Source organism: Amia ocellicauda, chromosome 10 (genome assembly GCF_036373705.1).
Source record: "Amia ocellicauda isolate fAmiCal2 chromosome 10, fAmiCal2.hap1, whole genome shotgun sequence".
NCBI lineage: Eukaryota > Metazoa > Chordata > Actinopteri > Amiiformes > Amiidae > Amia > Amia ocellicauda.
In genome coordinates, this window is record NC_089859.1 from 38914675 (window position 1) to 38940251 (window position 25577).

Below are 25577 nucleotides of genomic sequence, written 5' to 3' on the forward strand. Positions count from 1 at the left end.
TTTCCAGACTTGAGGAGTGAAGCAGTGGATGTTTGGGGTAAAACAGAAACAGTATCTAAAAACAAATCTAAACTGACAACCAGGCTGTGCGAGAGGTGTGAGAAAATGTTCTCCTTTATATGAGACAACATGAGCCTTAGACTCTTCAAGTTAATTCCATAAAAGCTTCAATTCTATTCAATTCTAGGTGGTAAAATCAGCTGAAATATGTAAAAAGGATCTGGGCCTCAGGGTCATTTGGAGTCAAATGCTTCTGGGAAATCTGCCTGCAGCCCAATGACTATCTGTGTCAGTTAAGAATCAATGGTGGTACAGGTGTTGTAGAAGTGTTAGTTGTTGCAAATTGTTGGGTATAAAGGGGGAAATATAATTTGTGATTCTTAAAGGGAAACATTTAGTGGCTTTGAATCATTTCTTTCTAAAGACTTGGAAACATTTAATCCTGTTTAATTAAGCAGGTGTTTTTGGTAAATTCATTTGGAGATCTTTCAAACAAACACTTATAGATCCATCACCTTTTTTGTCCCAATTGAAAAATTGTCTTGCTTTCGTTTCCATGTGATTTGGGAAGACATTTAGACTGACCTATAATACTCCCTTGATTTGGGCTCTCCGGGGTCAGGGTTGCACTCTACTGGCTTGAACTATAGTAAGAAGAGGGAAAAGGCAGACATTTGTTCTGCAGTAGAGCAAAGTAATTCACAAACTAAAGAATAACCACTGTGCAATATTTTTCAGGAAAAGTTTATGTTTACATTGATGCTCACCAAAGCTTTTCTATCACCAATACGCAAGCTTTGAAATCAGGTTTTGACAAGGTAGGCAGCTGACAATCAGTGACAGATATAAAACATAGATGTGAGACAGCATCCAAGTGGTAAGCAGTTAACAAAAGAGCTTATATAGATACCCATTCCCATTCTTTCCTAGCTCCCTCAAAGGATAAACCATGTACAACCCCTCCCCCAATCATAATCAACCGGCAATAGTTGTTACATCACCCATGGCAACATGGAGTCAACACTGTCTAATAGACCTGAACCTGTCAATAGCCAAAGCCTTGTCCCCTTGAAGACAGTGCAGGCATCTCAGCTCTGAGAACTCAGAGAGAAATTGCTGTCACTCTGGAGAATCACCAAAAGTCTGATGAGACCTTGCTCAGTGTTGGGCACAGGAGAGAAGGTGGGATGGAAAATCGACTGAAACAGAAACCACACAAGAAAATAACAGTAAGTTACAAACGAAGCACAGCAAAGCAAAACACTCGAGTCAATAGTCAGTGAATACTGTAGCTTCACAGGTTTGGACATGAAGGTACAAAATGAAGGGATGGGGACTTGATTGATTGATTGATAGAAATGCTTATATATTTTAATCTTTGTTTTAAACTTCAGAAAGATTGAAAGTATAATTAAAAAAATAAAATTACAAAATGAAAACGTACAATTTGTATCAATTTGTTTTTTAATACAGGATATTTGCAAAATTGATCTTAAACTTTGGACACTTTTTATGGAAAATTGTTTGTGTATGCTTTGAATGCCCAAATATCAGTTAATTGATATTTATCCCTTAAAGTAACATCGAAGGAAAACTGCAGGTAGTCTGAATATATTTTGACGACATAAAAACATAATAGAAAGATGAACTTTAGAACTTTACCTTTTAGTTTGTCTGATAACTTAAAAACAAAACAAAACAAAAAACATGTCCGGTCTAAGAGTACATTTATTTCTGAGTATTATATTTTTTAAATTAATCAACATTTTAAATAGCATATTTATTGTAATTATCTATTATAATTATAAATATAATTTTGTGTATGTTTAACCTTTCATTCAAAGAACAGTTATTGAATTTAAAAGGTATTCAATCATATTAAGTTTTTAATAGGGAAAGATAATCCTACAAATACACCATTGTCATTAAAATATTTTATAATATTAAATGCAACAAAAAGGAAGAGGTCATCAAAGGTCACATTTGCTACAATACCTTGAGATAAGGTGTCACTTAAGACCAAGACACATTCAGGCTTGCAGATGCCTCCAATTCAGACAGATTTATTACATAGTAAGCCCTTAACCCATTGTTAAAATTTGAAAGACACTACAGCATAATACCAGTATTGAGATCAACGAGACACTACACTGCAGATGGATAAAGCATATATAAGAAATAGTATACACTACTATTCATTGTAGCATAGTACCCTAATGTTATGTAATCTTTTGAATAGGAATTATGATTCCTGCACATGCACTGTAGCATATTTAAATATAATTGTCTTTTAATTTGGAGACATTGTATATATCAAGTTTTGAAGTTCTAAAAACTGCACTGTCAACAGCTGCTCTTTTTTAATATTTTAATTCTATGTATACAAATATCAAGCTGTTTTGCTCCACATTTGTTATTGCAATTGGAAACTACATGTGTGGAGTTTCTACATATGTAATAATTTTATTAAGTGGTTATTACTGGTTATTATAACCAGTCTAAATAAAAACCTGTATTGGAAAGATAGCCTAAAACAAATTTAGTAAGAATAGCTTGCCCATCATTCATTTAAATATTGCTTATTCTCCTGTTGGTGTGGTGTGTATGCACATTTTATCTAATCTCTGTTCAAGTATTAGATGAGGTGCATAGTTTTGGTGTATAAGAAACTTGAAATGAACATTCATTCTACTATAATTATATAAATCAGAACCTTGGAGTAAATCTTTAAGAGGATAAATTAAAGGGGGGGGGGGACACAAAAACATATCCATGTAGTTAGTGTCTTATTGAAGAAGTGCAAGCAATTAAAACAATCAGAAATAGTACAGTTTACATTTAAAGTGTCCAGAATGGAAAACATGGGCGCCTTCTTTAGTCAACATTTTATAGAAAGAAAAATGAATAATCTAGAAACAGCAAATGTTTTTATGATGTTGTCTAATTCATGCATCTTGTTAAGCATGAAAAAAAGAGCATGCTTCATTCCCCAGGCAATTTTCTCTTTTGAAAAGAGCAGAATCCCATTCATCATTCTTCTCATCTGTAAATCAACGAGATATAGATGTTAACCCAGCTCCCCAATGAAAGATATTGATCACAAAATTGTGAAAGGCCAAGGCCTGATTTCTTCTTTTCACTTGTTGTTTATGACACTAAATCAATTAACCCTCAGTAGAAATTACTCGGATAGTTTTTCAATATCTTAAGCACAGAAAAACTATTTATGATTAACTCAGTTACACTGAGAGATTTAATTGCCACATTTTGTAAGGTGGTTTGGGATTGCTCCAGCAGGAGTTTGGATTTTTATATAAAAGCAGCAGTTACAGCAAAATAAGAATTAATGAAATTCCCTTGCTGTTTTGTAACAGTGAACCTTGTAACAAGCATCAACAAGCTTTGACCTATTAGGAATTGTCCTTTTCCAAGACATGGGAATTCTTCATCCTGTCAACCTAATTACAAGAAGTGAATCTGAATGTTGCCCAAATGTATTTAAATGCCCAAATATCAGTTAATTGATATGTATCATAATGAAAGATTAACTTGAGAATTACATTTTTGTTTGTCTGATAACTTAAAAACAAAGCAAAACAATGACTCCCCCCTCCTTTTCATGTTATGAATATTTAGTATCTCCTTGCATAATGTACTTGAATTTGCCTAAAAAACGTTAAGATGTAACCCCTATGGTGTGCACCCTCTAAAACTGAAAATTAATGGCCAGTATGCACTTTTTAAAATATCATTTTTTATTTGGACTGATAGAACATGGATTTTCAAGGTAGTAATTTAATGTTGTTATTTTAGATTAGAAAATGTGATGTTTAAAACAGCAGACTTTGTCATTCATAACAATGGCACTTCTGAATTCTGAAGTGTTATACAGTAATCAAACTAATCTTGTATGAGCTGTGCAGAACAAAAATCTTTTTTTTCCTCTGATAAAAACACAATCTCATTTTGTTTAACAAATGTCTGTTTCAGCTTTGAAGGCAAGTAGGATGATAATGGTGAGAGAGCAACACAATGTAAATTGCAGACACCTGTTTTTGGGCACAGTTTTGTAAAGGGAAGAACCATTGTCATTATGTCAAAATTAACCAAGGCAGTGGCAAAAACCATTAGCACTGGTTCTATAGTTTACTATAAAAACTAAATACAGCATGTAAAATCTTTTGAAAACATACCAAAGTTATTTGTTTTTAGTTTTTGAGGTGAAACAGAACCTACAACATCAGAAATGGTCACACAGAAATCATTGTATATTGAAATGGATTTCTTGCATATGGCACTGCCATCAGTATGTATGTGTTTAGGTATTCAATTATAAGAATAGAAATACTATTACAATCACAAATGAATTAAAACAATACTATATATATATATATATATATATATATATATATATATATGATTGTAATTGTGTTTCTGTTCTAATAATTGTAAGGCCAAACATATTTAGTCTAGTGAGAATGATATTCAAATAATGGACTTTAGTGAATACTAGACTGCCAGATGGAACAGAAGAATATGTATTTGATGGAGCCAAAACTAACTATTTCAAAGGAGACTCCTAAGTTTCAATGTATTATGTTGTTCTGCTATGCCTAATGAACTCTGGTTCACTGGCAAGCAGATAATACCATCATTTGATTTTCCCATTTTCCCAAAAGTAACGAATGTCTGGTGATGTGTAGGATTTTAACCTATCGACATGGTTAAGTAAATAGTCTTCCTCATCAATTGTTGTGAGTAATAGAGCTTAAACATGACAGACCATTATTGTACAAAAACCCCATAATGAAGACAAAGTGGTGTATTTTGGCTGAAAATCAGAGCATTGTCCAGTCATTGATTTGGCATGGAGAAAGGGCTGAGGCAAAACACAAAGCTTACAGCAATGGCATTTTTAAGATAGTTTCTCTCCATACACTCAGCATGGTATCGATAACTGTTTAATACCTAGTTTTGTCTTTCTCCTTTGGTAAAAGTTATTCTGTAACCCTAACCCTATCCCTGACCCTAACCTTGTTATACATGTGATCAAGCAGAAATCAGATTAAGGTATGCATGTGTCATTCCCATTATTTTAAAGTGTTTCCATCTATTATTAGAGATGTGTTCATTAATATTAGTTTGGAATATATAATATATGCATCTAAGTGGCATGGGGTTAAGCTGGAGTAAGTGCGTATTTCACAAATATGGGGCAGTGTTTTTTTTTTCCTGTTCATGAAACAGAGATATAGGCAATACTTAGCACTAATAAAAAAGTTCAGTATATTCCATGTTAGAATTCAGAAAATATTGCTCCAGATAGGGCTATTAAAACAATTCAAGATGTGTAGCTAAATGCGCAGACAATAATATGGAAGTTAGTGAGTCAGTTTACACATTGACTGACAAAGGGAAACTGGCTCCCTAAACATTACATTTGTGATTATAAGTAAATATATCAACCTCATAAGCACGATTCTTCCTATCAGTTGGAAAGCTATGTGACTAATTTATTTAGTAGGGATGAGTATTTGAAAGGTTTTCACATTAGAGTATTCGAACATTCAAATAATAAATAATAATTGCCATGCGAGGGGTTGCTAGTGGTACCATGCCAGAGTAGGGAAGGGAGATGGAGGGTGCTAATGGTACTTTGGCTAACTTGAGAACAGGTTTTATATTCATCAACTGTACAGAATCTAAGTAAAAGTTATCTGTTTAAGTAAAGGAATGAGAGTTGCATTCCCAAAAATTCTGGTATCCCGACAGTTAAGGATAAGGTCTTACTATAAGGTCCAGTTCTTCCACTGACTCCATTGTGTTTAGTCCTTCCCTCCATGGGTAGTATCCTTAAGATGAGATCAAGTTAGTAATGTCTTGAAGTAGGAATAGCAAATAATGTTTATATCCCAGTAATGTTACTTGCATGTATTTTCTTCTTATCAGACCATTTTTTCTCTCCCTGTTGTTTTGCTTCATATTCTACAGTTGAAATTATTAAAAGTTGGTGAAATACCAATCAGATTCTGTATCACAGACCTTCTTTTTATGTGTGTTTTTCTACAAATATATGCATAAACACCTTGACTTCAATTTGCTGAACATTTACGCAATTATTGAAGAATTAATGAGATTATGTTTTCTAAAGCTTTCAATGATCCATCAGTTCAAAAAAGACTCATCTAGGTCATTTGGATTTTTTCACATTTACATTATTACATAAACAAAACATAGCATAACTGGAAGACCAAATATTGAACCACAATGAACAGTTAGATTTTGTTATCTTGATAAGGCATTCTTTTAAATGTTTGACTTTCTTCCATTAAAAATGAATGTAAGTGCTTTTACTTATCCAAGGTGCTGAACACTAGCATTTCTCAAGTTGACAAACTGATTTTCTCCACAGGTATCTTCAATGAGGAGCAGCCATTTGGGTTCTTCACCTCAGAGGACTCCTCAGCAGTCAGGAGCCCGTGGCAGACCTGGAGATGACAACCCTGTAGTGCACTTCTTTAAAACCATTGTAAGTGTCTGTAGTCAACACGCTGAAGCATTTGAATCTAGTTTTGAGGCAGAAGGTTTAGCCATTAGGACATTTTCAAGTTCTTCTGCACTTCCTGTAATTTTATAATTATGACAACATTATACTTTGATACAGGTTTAAAATCAACAACCTGAAGTTTAAACCCTGAATGAAGAAGGATTACTAAAATATATTAAAATTAAGAACAAAAATTACTACTCAGAAATAGAAGATATGTTTTTCATCATATGACTTGTACTTGATTTATACTTCTTGATTTATTTTTAGTAATCCATGTTGACTGACAACATGTACCTTTTAAAGTTGTAAATTGTTTATGTATTCATGTAATGTATTCATGTTTTCAGTATCATGTTAAACCTACGTTAAAAGTACAAATATCTTATTACATATATTAAGGTAATCTTGCATTAGAGCATAAGTGCTCTGTTTAGGATACAAGGCCTCGTGTGTTGGTATAAAGTGACCTTGACATTGAAACTCTATGATGTACAACCTAAGGCATACAAATATGCAAAAACATTTGCTTATAAAAATCAACAAAAAATTATATTTATCATGTTTTCTTAGGTGTCCCCTACTCCTCCACCAAAACCAAAGGTAAGAACTTCTCATAAATTTCAGCCATCATGACCTGACTCTCATTACCTTGTATTAGCTTTGAAACATGGGACACAGAATTTCCATGGGGAGAGGCAGTTCATGGCCCCTCCTCTTATGAAAAAGAGGTACAGTTAAGTATAATTAAGTATACTATAAGTTAACATTAGGTATACTAAAGTGTATTTAACTTCACAAATTTTTCATATGGGTCATCCAGACAGAGTAGCACAGTATTATCCTTACACCCCAGAATTCAATAAAAACATTGAATAATCTAAGCTGAAAATTATGCAAGTGCCCTAATACACTTATGGCAATTGACACGATAGTACTGTGAGAAGCACTTCAAAAATTCAATTTGAAATTCAGTATGACTAGTCCTATTATGAACTTATTTAGCAATGATGAAGAATCAGAATACCAAAAACCAAATTTATGATTTTCTTTGTTTTATTCTAATGATCTTCATACATTTCCCCCCAAGGTCTAAAGCACTTGAAGCCCTATCCTGTTTTTCTCAACCCTCCCTTTAAATGACTGTGTACCATTGTTGGACCTCATGTATGTTTCCACCATTGTTTCTTGGAGATGAACCTTCATGACCTTGTCTCTGTCTCTTGCATGTCTAGGGGAGAGGATTATCCCTCGGGAGATTAGGCTGGGTAGGTGATAAACAAAACTGTATATTCATTCACAGCCATTTCCATCACTGGGGCAACTGCAACTACTGTACAAAGCTATCATCTTTTATGTTAATTTATATATTTTTTACCTTCAATGTTTTTGACACCAGTGACGCATTTGTTTTTTCATAACTTCTTCTGCACTGTTACTTGCTCATCCAGTTATGTTTTCCTTTGCCTTCACTGATTTTTCAGTAGCTGCTTCTTCCACGGTTTGTGGTTTGTGGTGGGTGCTTTAATTATTTAACTGCTCAGGCAAAAGTCCAAGATGGGAGAAAGAGAGAATGTGTTCTTTGGCCTATCTATGAAGGTAACGTAACCTTAACAGTGTAAGTGTTTTTACTACATTTCATCTGTAATATATCTTCATTCATACAGAAAAGGACCTGTTGAAAATTCTATGGGGTTGTTTTCCCTTCTTTTTTTCAGTAATAATAATAATGTTTAAAATAGGATTCTACAAGTAAACTAAAGTGAATATATACAAATATATAAAAAATTAAATACTTCAGAATCTGCTGGTGGGTGACCAAATACATTTCCAATAAGTCAGACTAACTCAGGGTACTTTTGCTTTTTGGATCCTCATGGAGAGAATTGAGAAATTACAATTCTCTTTTAAATCAGCTGTACATTTTATCTGTGTCCATGATTGATCCATGAAAATGTATTTTTGAAAGCCTTATGATGGAGCATGAAAGGGCTTTGATGTCACTGTCAGCCCTTGTTGGTCACAATTGCATTAGACCAGGGTGACCAATTATTGTTTTGGAGTGCAGATGGATTTTCCACTTTTTGCTTAATATTTATACAAATATTCAATTCCTTTGAAGCAGGTCTAGATTTATAGAGACCTATTTATGGTGCTGGATTGGAACTCATGCAGTGCTGACCAGTGTGTTTTATGTTTTATTCCACCCATTTATTTTTAAATACATATTATTCCCCAGCCTTCATTGAAAGCCTGGTTTGTAGATGTGGTTCAGTGTCTTTCCACCATTACTCCACTAAATACCCTTGAAGAGACATGATATTTTGCTAAGACTCTGTCTAAAGGCAAATACATTGCATGTGCTTTACTACATCAGTCACCAATAGGAATACCATGTTATACCATGATAAATATTTCAAAGCATGTTTACTATGGTAAACCATGGTTTATTCATAATATAGTGTAATAAAGCACAGTGAAGGCATGTTAACACAAAAGGAAATCACTGTGAAGCTATGATACACCCATAGTAAAAGCATCCTATAAAGGGGGGTGGAAACTCTGGTAAATTACCAGGGTAAAGTTGCATAAGGGATATTTTCTTTTTTTAGAGGGCTCATAGGAGAAAGTGTTGTTGTTGTTTTTTTGGTCGTTTATTTATTTATGTGTCTTTTTTAATTATTATTTTCAGACTAAATTGCATTTCAAGAAAATAGGAAGATAAAAGACAAAATATGGCAAACAAATGACATCCTGTTTTAATCAGTGCTGCACCAGTGCATCAATTTCCTCTCCAATCTCTTAGAATATTCTATTTTGGTAATTTTACTGTGGCTTCGTTTAACGAGTGTTCAGCCTCAGTCAGTATACACATTAGATAAACACAACTGGAATATTTACATTTTTTCCAGTGATAGAAATGAAATAAGCTTCCTTGTATCACTGAGGTGTGCTAATTTCCTTAGCTGGGGTGAGATAATCATCTGCATCCCCTAGTTCTTTCAGGAAGACAATCAATCAGACGAGGGAAAGCACAGTTGGAATGTTAGTAAAACAGCTTCCGTCCTGTCAACTGCCACTCAATATTCATTGACCATTTAACAAATTGTTGATTTACATTAATTGGCATTTCTAGGTAGAATATCTGAACTGGGAGTATCGCTGTAAATACTAGGAGTTGCCTACTTTTTATTTGTGGTTATGGTTATGGTTATAAATTCATCATATAATATACATAACTAAATACAGAATAGAATGGGTTATTTAGATTTTCTTCTTAAAATGTTTTATTTCCGGGTGCATTACAAAAAAAAAATATATATTAACTTTATAATTTTAACTTTATTATTAACTTAAATGATATTAAATTAAATTGTTTTCAAAGTTTTATTTAAAAATCAATCACTTTATTTACAATCTTAAACAGCTATTTGTCACTTAGATAATGCAATATAATTATAAATGCAAGCCTACACAAGAAGACCTTTTTAAAATGGTTATATAAATAGTTTATGTTCAAGCTCTTTTTGAATCGGTGGGGAGTTGTTGAGACAATATATCTATACCCTACTCCTCAACATTGAGCTGCTGAGGTGTAGTAGTTTTGTTTTACAAGCACTGACACAGGTACATGTGAAGTATGTGTTGATGCAACTTGAAGGTCTTTTGGTCTAGATACTCTGTATTACATTACTTGAAATGGTCTGATGTTCAGTCATATCTCTACACCGTTGTAATTTTTTATGAGTCAGCACACAGCTGGGGCTTTAACAGAGGCTCACTGTCTTGCCTGTGACCACAAACAGTTATGCATCTCTCAGGATTGTGTCACCAAACTCACCAGTGTGGAACAAACCCTGGTGACTTGCCTGAATAATACTACAGCAAAAACATTTGAAGAACAAGGAGAACAAGAAGACAAATAGACATTTCAACTGTAAAACCAAGCAACAATCAAACACATTAAATTGCAGTGGCACTTTTTTTCATTGTGTGATGTTTTGGGTGTAAAGAGTGAGCACTAACTAACCAAATATTTATACTTTGCTTCTCATCCTTCAAGGACCATTATCGCTCTTTCTCTCCAATTCTTTCCAATACAGAACAGCATGCTGTGAAATCAAACTTAATTTTACAGACACGCTCCCTTCTTTTCAGGAATGCTATGCTACTATGCTACTCATCATCACAGAATTCACAGAAATTATTAGTTTAGTGCTATTAGTTCATTCTCATATTGAACAAAACTATGACTTGTATTGTTTTTTATGTAAATATATGGTAATCATAGTACCTAAAGGATTGGGAACAACAACTCTCCCATTTTAAATCCAGATCACATCACACAGTACCACGTGGTACAGTGGTGTAACAAAAAAGTGTGCTGTATAATCCACATTTTTATTTTATCACATTACTTTTTTTTTAACTGAAAATTTCTAACATATTGCTGTCTAAGTTTCTAACACCAGTGCATCATGTTCATATTCATACAAATTGAATATCCTCTACATCTTTGTTTACTTCATACACACATCTTGATAGATGCAGCTGGAGTGTTACATTCTCACACCAAACCTATACAACAATATCCAAGAAGCCAAGACTGGTACAGAATTCTTCACTGCAACAACTTGGCAAGATCATAATAAACCATTAAGTCCACGTTTTAGTTTACATTTTCCTTTGTTTTGCAGTAATTAACTATGAACAAATTTTCTTTAGCAGCACAGCCAAGCATGGTCTTTAATTGTTGATAATCACTATGTTTCTCATTACAGGGAACTGATGGACAGAAGCAGCCAACACAGGCAAGATTTCTCGAGGCAACAAGATCTCCTCACAAAGGCCACAAGGATCGAAGAGGTGATGGCCAGGGAACTCTCTCCAAAATCTTCAAACTGGTAATGAATGCTCTTTATCCCCCACTTAAAACCAAACAAATATATAAACAAAGAAACAAAATGCCTTGGATTTCAAAGTTGTGCATCCAGCTAGCTCTGTGGTCCTCCAAGGGCATGCAAGCATGCAACATATACCTCTGTTTATGTCCTTTTTTCTATTCCTTTCTGGAATATCTATTCCCTTTCCTCCCCAATATGTATCAGTAATACTACAGTGAAATCCCACAACCCTGGCCATAACACCTATTATACTGTGTTTACACTGGCCACTTTTAATATGTATGGCTGTGGCTAGCAAGACAGCCTTGACTTTATGGGGACAAAAATGCCCACAGGCACTACTTTGAGGACCACTGAACCAGACACTTTAAATTATCTTTATCCAGCCTTTCTCTCTGCCCACATTCCTTCTCCCTACTTTCTATGTTTTACTTTCTTTTTCCAAGAATTCACCCAAATGCATCGGCAACACTGAAATTATCTTTACTGTAGAGGTTTTTTTGTTTTTTCTTTGTTTACAAAATGCAAACTCAGCTCTTTGGTTGCAACAAGTTTGATTATGAAAGGGTCTAAAATCAAATCAGGTCTAAGAAATCAGGTCACTCTGGCTGTGAAAAACTGTACTGACCCAAGACCCACTACCTTAAATATCTGCCAAATACAAGTCTTGAATCTAGAATTCAGCAACACTAACTGAATGTTAAGAGTATGACTGTAATTTCCCGTTACCATGGTGAGTAATGGATATTGATATAGTACAAATGTCTAGAATCTTGTAGCAGTTTCACTTCTTTTGGTGGATTTAGAATTTATCCTTTTTTTTGGACATCTTTAATTCAGTACACAACAAAATCAGCACTGTCTAAATTATCTCTAGTAGTAACTTATGCACGTTTCATTTATATATTGAAAAATATATTGCGTTCCAGTAAAACCAGTTGGTAAAGATATTTACAATGGTTCTTTTTAATTTATTAATGTAAATATTTTATTTCTGAAGCCCAATACAACATATGTCATCAATACCACAACACTGACATAAGATGCATTAATCTGGCCATTGGTCTGACTCTAGTCATTTTTCAACATCAATTACATAAATCTCATTATTCTCCATCCTTTGTGAAAACAGCAATTTCTCCTCCTATCAATCTACATCATGAATCAAAAGCTTGCAAAAAATAAAATATAAAATAAAAAATGTAAAATAAATAAAAGAAAAGAAAAGAAAGAGTAAAGCACACATTAAATAGCATATTCCACAACATTTGTTTATTGCACTGCATTCAGTTTTGTGTTTTTAACCACTTTTACTTCATGATTTAGTTAGCCAACCACAGTGCTTGTACAGTCTCACAAGTCAAACACTAGAAACAGTGTGCAACTAAATATTTACTGAACTATCATTCTTTCTACCTACACTACACTCACTTTTTCAGTTTCAATTAAAAAAGACCATCAACACTACCTGGTAATCACCCATGCCTTACAATCTGTTTACCCAATGTTCTGTAATCAGTGAGTCTCAGTAGTGTCATCTGAGTAATGAAGTGGGAAGAATCTGTTTATTATTATTATTATTATTATTATTATTATTATTATTATTTCTTGGCAGATGCCAAGAACCTGCTTCTTGCAGAAATACATGCCTGCCTGATATGTCATCCTTTTTAAAGTGCATGTTGTGTGTGCGCGTGATTTTTGATTTTTCTTTTGGAGACACCGAAACTGAACTGTATAAACTCTAACATGATGGAATTGAAAATATGTATTACTTCAAAAGCGTGCTATTTGAAAATGTTTTCCTTTGCTTGTACAGTATGCAGTAGTTTCTGACATTTTAATCACCAGTATAGAATTGCATATCATATTAATTACTCATAAATACCAATATGCCATGCAAAAAAAAAAAAAATATATATATATATATATATATAAACTTCTACATGAGTAATGCACAAAATACTAACAAATACATACTGTGATCCTGCAGAATTTGGGATTCAAAGTTTGTATACCCACAGAGTATTTTTAAGGAATCTGATCTTGTGAGTGGGACTTCTTGAACAGTGATAAACAAATTTATGCAAATAAATATAACAACAGAACCTACCTCTTTTAAAATCTATTCTAGTTATCAAAGCATTGTGAAGAGAAAGATAAAAGGAAGATTATTAACTATACAGCAATGCCTTTCAGTTTTGGTTTTGTCTTAAAAATTATAAAAGTTAAAATATTTATATGAAGGTGGTTAAAAACAGAAACCAACAAACAAACAAACCTGTATGCGTTTTAGGAATAATTCTTCCCACTGTTAAATCTTAACATAGCTACTGCACTGAATTATTGCAATTCAGTTCAACGGTCGAAAATGTTCAAACTAGGCACTATCCCAGTGATCAGGCGAGAATGCTAGCTTGAGGAATGCATTAGGCACAAAGTTTGATGACTTTGAGGAAGACTTCTTGATACAGTCAAGGTTGAGGCAATGCTGCTGGTGAGATTCAGATTGTTATGAGATTCAAGCAGCACGGAAACACAGACTTGTGTTGCATCTTGAGGGGAGCTGAGAACTTGGCTAAGTCTCAGGTTTCAGTGTATTTGGAGAGCCTGTGAAGGGCACACAGAGCAAAGAATTCATGTTGGGCACCGCATTTTAAGAAAAAATTATTCAAGCGGTGATTGGCATGACACAAAGCATGACATTGTTAGAAGGATAGATTATCTGCAAGTAACAATTACCAACTAAAGGTGAATGAAGGCAAGGTTATCAGGCCTTTATTCAGCATGGGTGACAACTGTGGTCCTCAAAGGGAAATAGCAGATGGGATCCATCATTCCTGTGTGGACTACCCAAAACTGAATGAGGCAACATACTACTTATCCAGTGCCACATGTATAGGACCTTCTGTTGCTACATGGTAGAGAGGAGGTATTCTCTTCCTTTACTCCTCACTGCTGAATAGAAAAGGTTGTTGAGCAATTAAGACTGAAGTGCTGCTTTGTCTTTATTGATGGCACCATCTATCTGTCTCAGATTAATAAACTGCTAGGAACTAAACAAGCAAGCAAGCAGTTTCCTCTTGTTTTTAACCATTATTATTTTCAGATGATATGTTGAAGTGCATGGGGACCCTTTGACAAAATATTTGCTTATTGTTTTTTGTATAAACAGGTCAATATGCCTCTAAATAGGTCTTTAGGTCCTTAAGTTACCATTTGTTCAAGTAGTAGCTAGTCTGAGTAGCAGCCATTTGTGATTCTAGGCAGACATTCAGTTGACTTTTAGCTGAGCTGTTAGAACCGTTGCATGCTAAAATGCTACTCACTGCATGTATTGCTGAAACAGCTCTTGCCAGGTTAGGTTAGATGTATTAATATTATTATTATTACTCATTACCAATATATATTTAGTAAATTATTTATAATTTTATCACAAAAAAATACAAAACAAAAGTGTCAATGATACAGTGAAACATGTAGTCTATCTGTGGCCGGATGTATTTTTACATTTGGTTTGTAATTTGTGTACCTTGGCAGCCCCCAGTAAGATTTGTTTATTTCATAATGGAGTCTATTTTACTAGCATCACAAACCACAGAAACTGAAGAAAAACAGGAGTCTTATTCAAGATAAGGGGGGGAAATGGAATGAATCAAGTAATCTTTGTGACATATAGTATATACAGTTTTGCACATCCCCCTAAATCAATTAAATTGAAACCTTATACAGATCAAATGTTACAAATGTTCTCATCTGGTTGTTTTTGAGTAGAATAATTTTGGTTATTTTTTAAAAATATATTTGTTTATTTGCTTTATCATTTTGAACCTATTTGTACAGTTTCACTCAGTATAAAACACAAACATGTTTTAACTCTCCCATTTTCTATGGCATCATCATCAAACTTGTATTATAATTAATTTCTGAATTGTATTCAAGCAATTTTGAAGATTATACACACTACTACTTTTAATACTGCTATATGTGGCTGAAAGCCTAATTGACAGGACTAAAAGACGGAGAATTAAAATGTCTTCTTTGGACCTTGTCACTGTCTAGATAATAGTCAAAATTATATATTAAGAATGAAATAACTTCATAAGAACCTGGATGAATAAGGCTTTTTGCAGTGAAATGTAATATATCACAAGATGGGGTTTGATATGAGGGGTTTAATAATCTTGTTCCAGTACATAAAATATTTCAAGTAACAATCCATCCAAGGCATAATACATTTTCTTGTAAATTACTGTGAAAACAGATCTGATGATGCCTTAATCCAATAAGCAATATTATATAATTCAACATAAGTGTTTATATACAAAGAGAATACAAAGAGTAATACTGGAGTACAGTGTAAAACATGTACAAAGCAATACAATGAATGAAGTGCAAATGATTCATAAACAAGAGTGATTCAGTAGACATGCAGCAATAACAAAAGTTTCATAACCATAGGCAGTATCGGAAAAGATTTCCAGGATCTATGGGCAAAGTCTCAGCAGATGAGTTTTGTGGAGGCACCAGAAGGTAATGAGAGATGGTGCTGTCCTGACACTCCCCTGGAGAGCAAGGGAGAAGGACAGAGCATGAGATGTAGAATATGAGAGGGAAAGCATGACTAAATGACTTGTAGGGAGAGAAAAGGCACTAGAGAAAGGAGGGTAAAGGGTGGTGGACAGCAGTAAGTCAGTATGATGATCTTGAAGTTGATGCAAGCAGTAACAGGAAGCCAGTGAAGAATCCAAAGTAGAAGAGTAGCATGAGTAAACCAATTATCTATTATGTGTTGTAAATCTATTTCCAGGATTAGCTTTATAATATCATTTAAACTTGACTGGAACCCTTTAGCATGGCTTGGATTTCAACTCTGAAAGGGCGATATCTGGAGAGCAGGCAGAAATTAAATAAAATATGTACTGAAAAGCAAAAGTGGAAAGAACACAGATCAACTGTATTTTAAATAATCACATTACAAATAAGTGTATCTTTTTTAAAGGTATCTTTAAAATTGTATTGTATCAGCTCAGATGTTCCAACAAACAAAAACACGCTTTTGTATAGGAAAGCATACAATGAATTTCATTCTACAATCTGTGCACCGCGATACATACATACATAATTAATGTATTGGGTCTCATTGTGTACATGAGCTCAATTTACAAGTTTTGCTGTAGTTTTACCAAAAATTGTAATTGTGATAAGCCCATTTACAACAGACTAGAATTCCTCACCTCTTCATTCTTATGTTGTTGTTTTTTTTATTGAGTGTTTGTTAAAACTGTAGTTTAATAAAGCATTAGGCTTTTAGAAGAAAGGGCAAGTTTGAGCTGAATGGTACTGCATAAAGCTACTCTAAATTGGTGGTTATATGGCAGGGGAATATAGAACATACAGAATATTTTAACTTAAAGGGATTAGAATGAGGTTTAAATAAAGTTTACTATTTAAAATGCTACCACTCTGGGATTGGACTGTAACTGTACAATACACTTGGCTTATCTGAAAGTGCACACTGACTTGCTTAATTAGCAATTGAGGAAAATCACACAAGTTATACCTTTCAACAAAATGCTGGGTCATTGGTGATAGAACAAATCTCCACATGATTACAGCCAACAAAGAAATCATGACACAAACCACAACACAGTGTGTTGATTTAACATTTAGCTTTGCTGTTGAACAAAAACTATTTCACTTTAATTAATTCACCTTTATGCTCCTTTAAAACATAAAAGATGTACATTACGTCAATAAGATTTTCAGTGCATTCAGTGCCTTAAATTATTTTCAGACTTAGAAACAATTATATCCTAGTTTATGATTAATTAGAAACATGTCATTCACATTGAAGTAAATTTATGAGACCCTATCGATCAATAGATCCTTTTCAAACATATCTGGATGTACTATAGTGGTGTATTATAGTTTTGTAAAACTATTGACAGACAAATACAAATCTAAGGTGTGCAACATGGACTGCCGATAAGGTTTTAGTCTTGGTAACAAGCCCAGTGAGACACCCTGTGTTGTTCATCTATAACTAAATTAAGATTCACATAATTAACAGTTTTATTCAGTCATATCACTCTGTACCTAACCTTTTCTTGACAAGTCTCTACATCTATCCATCAAGTGTGGATTCATTCTCAACTGCTCCATATATGAAACACATTCAGTCATAGGCATAAATATCAATTAGTGCATTGCCCCCATAGAAGAGCAAACTAAAGAAAGTGAGAGTGGAACTGACAATAAAACACAGAACCTTGAATTGAAAGAATATATTAAGCAAAACAAAATGTAATGAATATTTCTAATTTATAGAATAATTTAATCCGTTAAGTAATTCAATTGGAATGGAAACCAGAAGACACTGTAGTGCTGAGGACTGAGATTGACATCCCTGTTAGATAGAGCTCTATGGTTTGCAGCGTGGACTCGTAGTGTGAAAACTGCTCGAGGCTAGTCAATCCTTCAACAAGCTCTATGACTTTAGTAAAAGCTCAAATTTGTATATTATTTTTTTAAGCACTGCATAGGAATATAAGGAAGCTGAAATAAGACATACCAGAGAGGCAACATTGTGCAAACCACTTCAGGAAACCTGTAAAGCTGTGATGAAGTTGAACTATTCCATTTAAGTCTGTTAAAAAACCTGTTTGGTTGTCCTTTATTCAGAGGGTGACTAAAGTGTAAGTTCAGGGAAACGCAAGAACCAGTGTAAGCATCAGTCACCCTTCATGAATCTTAACGGTGAAGTCTGACCTCATTTAAAACTCATAGATAAGAGGAACTAATCTCCCTCTTTAAACCTCCTCTTTCCTTTAAATGAATCAATCAGAATGTCACACAAATTGTCTCTTTGTTACGTTTAATGTGGAAAAATGAGATTTGAAGCATTTTCCAGAATGTGTGTGTGAAAATAATATTTTAAGCCTTGAACTGTAAAAACCTTTCAGTCTCACCGGTAAATGAAACACAAAACAATGAAAATGCACACACGCACGCACACACACAAAAGGCAGGCAATGAATAAGAGACACCCGATTCATTTTCTATTATTATGTTAACTTTTTCAACAGGAAGAGAAGAATAAGGCATAAGAGAACCCTGAAATTAAGTTCATGATTAAGTTCGTGTTTTTTTAAATTTGAAATACAAAATCTCTTGCACCATGAATAATGGATATGTTTTTGTGCATTATTATTATTATTATTATTATTATTATTATTATTATTATTATTATTATTATTATTATTATTATTATTATTATTTATCAATACATATCTGACACTTTGGCAGTTTAAATCATTCTTACTTGCTAGCACTGGCTAATTAACTGTTTTTCTGTTTTCCCTTTACAGGGTGGAAGAGACAGCCGATCTGGATCCCCTTCCAAACGCTGAACTAGCGGAGTCCACTTTCTTTTAATGAAGAAAACAGTTCATAATGAAAAATAACGACAATAACCATTATGAAGAAAGAAATGTCTCTGCTTTATACATTAACTCCCTGCCCGGCCTAAAATGCATTAATATGAACTTGCCGTGTTTTTTAGATAGCATCACAATCTTTCTACTTATTTTCTGCTGAGATTGTGCATGCAGTCATCATCCACGAGAACTGTTGTCGATGGTCTCCACACAAGCTCTGCCTGAAGAGGATTACTTTTTGTTGCTTTAGATTTTTAGTTTGTCTTCAGAACTAATATGGGCTGCATAAGACTGAGAATTATATTTATTTATTTTTATTTGAGGGGGAGGCATTTTCACCTTTCATTAAATTGTGTTCAGTTGCTCTGGTGTGAATAACCAAGATGCAACTCTCTTCAGTGTTTTGTCCCCCTCACAAAGACAGCCAGTTAACATGAATCACCTTTGTTGCTTTCTGCAATGTATTCACTTTCATAAATACCCATAAGTGGTTATGTTATGCCTTTGTTTGTTCACATGACCAAAAGTCTCTAAGATGTTTTATTTTTCCTATTATTTTTAATTATATATATATATTATTGAAGGCAAAGAGTATGCCACTCTGTATTGATAAGGGGCTTGTCTGGAGTGCGTAGATTTCTGAATTTAAGAGTGGACTGTGGATGTAAGCTTTGAGGGGAAAAACATCGTTAAGCTACTGTGAAGGTGACAACTTCTATATCTATCTTAATTGTAAAGTGCATTCTAACTGGACTACATATATAATACACTAATAAGTGTTGATGTTTTAATTTCATTTTGCCCCCTTTTTTTTCTCCATAGAACGTTTAAATAATTTAATTTAGATACTAAAATCATAACGGGTATGGTGCTGTTTTTTTATCCAGCCATATTTAAAACACAGACTGAATGCTCTTCTGAATTGCACTTTTTTTTTTACTACTGAAATTAAATTAGTCCCATATACCTTGGATTGTTGTCTTCTTGATTTATCTTACCTGCTTCCAATTTATGTAAGTACTGCAAAAGATAAACAGCTAGCCATTTTGTATTGACCAACAATAGTGTGCTGTGACCAAATAGATGTTCTGTCCTCTGTTTAACTACTACCTAAACTATGTCTTTCGTTGGTACCCCTAGTGTATCCAAACAAAGGTAAAGAAGACAAGCACACGTTATAGAAAAGAATGTTATAGAAAGTCGTGGAAAGTCCTGAGGAAAAAAATAAAGCCTGGTTGATGAATTGCATGAACTCTGCTGTGATGCTGCCGATATTCTTTTTTCCAGAAGTTTTCTCGGCATGCTAAAATAAGCTCCCATAACGTGTAACGCTCCTGTGTCCCCACCCACCTTTCCCAATTGTGCTTGTAGTTTCTTTGAATGAATGTAAATTAAAACTTTGAAACATTATTGTAAATGTCAAACAAATAAAAAACTTGCCTTTTAACGTGGTTAAAGACAAAGCATTGGCGTTTTTTTTAAAGATGATCTTTTTCTTTGCTAAACTTCCACTTTTATGTTGTTGACAGACTTCAGTTTAAAAATACGTTTGTGTCAACTTGTGTCAATCCTCAGGACAAGGACTGGGTGCCAAGAGCTAGGTTGTGCATTGCCTTAGCAATTATAGCTGCAAAGTAGAAAGAAGGTGAAAAGACAATAATGTGTTAATAATGATATTCATAATTATAATATATCATAAAAAGTATAATCATAATAATCATACATAGCTGCTAGCCCTGTTTTAAATGGCAATATACTCTATGAGTGGGGCCGCACCCTAAAATGTATAATTATTAACGTAATAAACCCATGGAATTTTAAAAATGACTTTATATGGTAATATAATAAATATTTAAATATACATGTAATAATCAATACACTTAATTCTTTATTTAGTATAGCACCCTTTGCTGTGCAGCTACAGAGCACTTTACAGATTGAATCTAAGCAAACAAATAAACAAACGAACAAATAAACAAACCATAAATAATTGAAATAAACCATTAGGCATGGAGGAGAGAAAAACAGAAACATCTATAGCATGGCAAATTGTTATAGGAGAAAATGCATCTCTGGGGCTTAAGGCCTAGGCCTAATGGTCACCTCCAGGTAGTATAATTATGTGATACAGAAAGATCTTAATTGGTACTGCTAGCTGTGGTCTTCGCTCTAGTGGGGGCCCCATGCCGGCCCTTGGGGGGAGGGATGGAACATCATCAGCCCTTGGGTGGGGATGACTCATCAGCCCTCCAGGGTGGGGGACAGGATGCCTTGTCAGCCCCTTGGAGGCTGCTAAGAAAATAATATTGCTTGAAGACAAAAAGAGAGAAAATTATGCTCTGCTACTGATAGTAAAATGCAGGAGATTACATTCATACATTGTACATAGCATGTCCATGGCACACCGGCGGCACTATGGGTTATGGTCAGGGGTTAAATTGGGCCAGGCTCTGGTCAATGGTCGTTTTAGCTTAAAGTATATTTAGTCAAAATCAAATAAGGCCATGATGAGTACTATCCTTGCCCAATAGTGAAAAGGGAGCGCACTCTCTCTCTTTCCAAGGGGTGTGTGTGTCGTGCACGCCCATGGAGCCACATACTTGCTTGAACTGCACATAATAAGCACTATTCTTTCCCTCGTTGTGAGACACGCTGATGGTAGGTTGCATCGAGGGAAGTAATGTTAGAGAAAGCGTGTGAAACACCAGGCTGGTGATGGTATTAGCTAGCAGATTTGTCAAAATAAGTGACTAGATTAAATTTGAACTCATATCGATCAATTTAACACTTTAAAGGAGGATGATGAAAGTTAGCTACTGTAATGTTAGTGTGTGTGATTGAGCAGCATCAAGTGCTGTGGTAAATTAGCTAGTCTACCACAACACCTTGCTGTTTCTTCAGAAAGTGTGCAAATTTAATAAAAAGTTGTCTTGTTCTGGTGTGCTCCCATTTCCCATTATAGAGGTATTTTACTAGTTTTAGTAGTTAGCTAACAAAAATATTAACAAAAATCACTCATAGCTACTGTCCCACATTTAGCAGTGTTTTAGCAGACATGGGTTATCAGTTCTTCCAAAATTGGGACATGTATTACTAAGTATTAATTTATTTGGAAACGTTTTGTGATAGAGACGTGCATTTTTTTTTGGCTGTGTAGTTGAAATTCCATTGAAAAGGAACATGTGTGGTTTGTTTACATCGCGTCCTTCCTTCCAATGCACAACTGCAGAACCTGGGGATGGTATTGTCAAATGGAAAGGATGTTACTATGGTCTATCCACAGCCTTAGAGATCTTACATTTTTTTACCCAATCACAGATGTGACTGTACAAATATCTAGCCCATCCAAAAACACACTGAAAGCACTGGAATGCAGCTGATAAGGCAGGTGTCAGGATAAGTGCTGCTTCACAGCCACAGCTGAGAGCACAGAGACGAGAGAGAGAAACCAACTTTTACTTTGTAGCTTATTAACAATATGCTTTTTCTATCAACCACAATGTTTTTAGTAGCTATGGATTCAGAACGTCAGCTAAAAGTAGCGTGCATATGTAATATACTTATGTAGCGTAAGGTACACTTATAAATTTCAATTTAAGAAGTGAGTTTATAGTATCACCTTATCACGAATCCTGGAATCTTGTAGAACTCAATTTCTGTAATAATTGGACACAGACACCAATTCCAAAGATATAAATTGTCAAATTTATTCAAAAACAAAGACTAAATGTAGCACTACACTAATTATACAAAAGGGAAAAACTAATTAAAATTCAACTCTAGATCAACAAATCAAAGACAAATCACTTCCGTGACCAAATCAAAGACCATGGGATCGCATATGATATCACACAAATCGTTAAACAAAAAAGGTTATAAATACATTGACTACAATACCGGTTAGTAAGACGAAGGTGCTGCCACTGGATCAATGAACCTGGAATAGTCCCTAATTAATGCTCTGCACAAGCGTTGAAAACTATCGCAGACCATGGACCCTTGCCTCTCCATCCAAGAATGGATTTGGCGAGAGGTAGTTTTAGGAGAACCTTTTCCTTCTCCGTAGCCTCAGGATAGAAACGCAAAGCATACTTAATGTCCTTAATATACGCTTCCACATTTCCTTCCTTGTCTGCTGGGTTAAAGGTTTCACAATCTTTAGCCAGTTCTCTCAACTGGCGCATGTTAACCTTTCGGTCTGGACTCTCGGGAGAGGAAGTTCGTCTGTGCGACGAGCTTCTTACCCTGGGTGGAGAAAGACTACAGGGAGGGGTACGATCAGGACGAGGCAACCCGGGGCCTAAATGTGGAGACGGTGTGCGACTCCGTGCATTGGCCGGTTCCGGCTGTTCCTTTATGCTGTCAGGTGTCAGCTTTGCAGCCCACCGAGAGGCAGCTTGCAGGGCCCCTATTTGTTGCTTGAGATGCTCATTTTCAACTTCAGTTGATTTGAGTTCTCCCCTAAGCACCTGATTTACTCTCCTCATTTCTTCACTGTCCCTTTTTAAATGTATGACCTCGCCTTCGAGTATCTCCATTTTTACAGTGCCCAAATCTTTCTCCCTGACTGTTTTGCAAAGACGCATTTCCAAAACATCCCGGTCCTTCAAAACTATCCTTTCATTTTCAACCGCTTTACATCTGTCATTTTGCAAACCTTTTACTTGGATCAGAGTTGTTTCCAATTCAACTTGACATTGTCTTAAATCATTTCCTAATTGCTCTCTCTGTTCAATTAAGTCCTCTTTTTCAGCATTCAACACAATGACTTGTTTTCCACAAGTATCTAGCTTTCCTTCAAATTCTAAAACCATTCCATGCCGTTTGGCTCTTTCTTCTTTCGCTTTAGCATACTTTTCTCCTAGCTTTTTCAGTTTTTCAAACTTGCTTATGCTCCAGTTCACTAACCTTGAGCTCGCAAGTGCTAAGCTAGCCATAACTTTCACCACCTCTATCGACTCTTTTTCGAGTTGCGTCGTAGTGTCGTTTACCAACTGAGTTCGACGCGACTCTACTTCAAAGTCCAAACTGCCTAGGCGTCCAAGGAATTCAGGAATCTCTGTTCCTGGTACCTTTGCAATCAATGCTTCACATGGGGACATTTGGGTAATCATTGTTTTGGCTATTCAGTAACAACCCAACAGAACAGTACTAGATTAATCACCTAACGACTCTAATGCTTAGGATATCAACAATTTATCACAAGTAACTAAAACAGACTTAACCTTTTGTGACTTTGGAAACCATACACTTTACCACGTGGGCAGTTCTAGAGTGTCCTCTAGAGCACAAACAGTGTATCGTGCCTACAAAAGTTTTCTTGTTTCAAAACTTTGGAATCTGGATTTCTGGACAAAGCTATCCAATAACTATTACAGAAATAAGTTCTTTTCAGTCTAAGATTCCTCACACGGGGCACCAATTATGTAGCGTAAGGTACACTTATAAATTTCAATTTAAGAAGTGAATTTATAGTATCACCTTATCACGAATCCTGGAATCTTGTAGAACTCAATTTCTGTAATAATTGGACACAGACACCAATTCCAAAGATATAAATATACACTTATAAGGCAGTATTTGAGTGGATAATTTCCAAAACTGCATGATTGATATTCATTGTACCACCCTAAATGTGCTATAGGTATCATTTGGCTTTCTGTCTGTAAACAATAAAGTACAAACCAGAGGCAAAACATTGATGTCTTTTTTCTTAATGCATGTCTCAAAGAGACTGACTCACCTTTTCTGAATCTAGCGCTTTTATATGGTAATTTATCACCGGTATACCAAATTCCACCCCGATGCAAATAGGGCTCCCCCAGCTCCACAATTCCAATTTAACCCCTGGTTATGGTGACTAGAAAAACAGAGATTAAAAGATGAGTTGGACAGTGATTTAAAGGCTGTGACAGATGAGGCATCTATTTCATAGACTGGAACTAGGGGATCATTCCACAGTGGCCAATCTGAAGTGTATTTGATAAGACTATTTAAATAGAGAGGTGCCTGTTCCTTTACTGCTTTGAATGCTACTTTGAAATTGATATCCGATTACAGTAAAACAAACATTTGTCTTATGGATTGTGACTTTCTTTTGGATTTACGATTTGGACCGGTTAGCTGTTTTGTCTTTAGTTATTTTGATTAACAGTTGATGTTTAGAGAGGGATCTGTTTACATTAACACTGCCCTTCCCCATGTTACAGTAAACAATGAATGAACAAGAAATGCCATTGAACACCATGCTGTCACTACAGCAAAGAGGACAGAGAAATCTCCCTGAAAAGTTAAAGATCCAAGGAGTTGGGCCCAGATCAGCGAAATATTACCATGCATCAACCACACAGTGATAGTGGGAAATTGTACAACCGGGCATTCTGCAGAACATGGTATGAGGAAAAAGTAAAAAGTCCTGACTGTATGGGTGCACAGTCTGCCGTTTTGGACAATTGTGTCAGAGGATTTGTCCCAGACTGACTGAGGGGTGAGCGGCATGAAGCACATCTCAGAAAAGACAAAAAGTACGAACATGGTGAAACCCATATGCAGAATGTGGTAAAGCTGGCAATGTTGAGCAAAGATAACATATCTGGATGAAAGTACATTTTCAAATTTTGTGGGGCCTTTGAGCTAGCTTTGCACAGTCACGAAATGATTGAATGCTCACATAATAAGCAACACCTA

The 25577-nt window shown here is 34.9% G+C and overlaps 1 protein-coding gene across 1 annotated transcript in view; it reads left to right on the top strand.

Moving 5' to 3' along the window:
- LOC136760585 (myelin basic protein) overlaps positions 1–20341 on the top strand; it is a 134010-nt gene extending 113669 nt beyond the window's left edge. The window contains 5 exon segments of the mRNA XM_066716061.1: positions 6413–6529; positions 7121–7150; positions 7783–7815; positions 11329–11451; positions 18822–20341. Coding sequence (XP_066572158.1) covers positions 6413–6529; positions 7121–7150; positions 7783–7815; positions 11329–11451; positions 18822–18863 — 345 coding nt within the window. The 3' untranslated portion in view covers positions 18864–20341.
- Positions 20342–25577: the final 5236 nt, after the last annotated feature.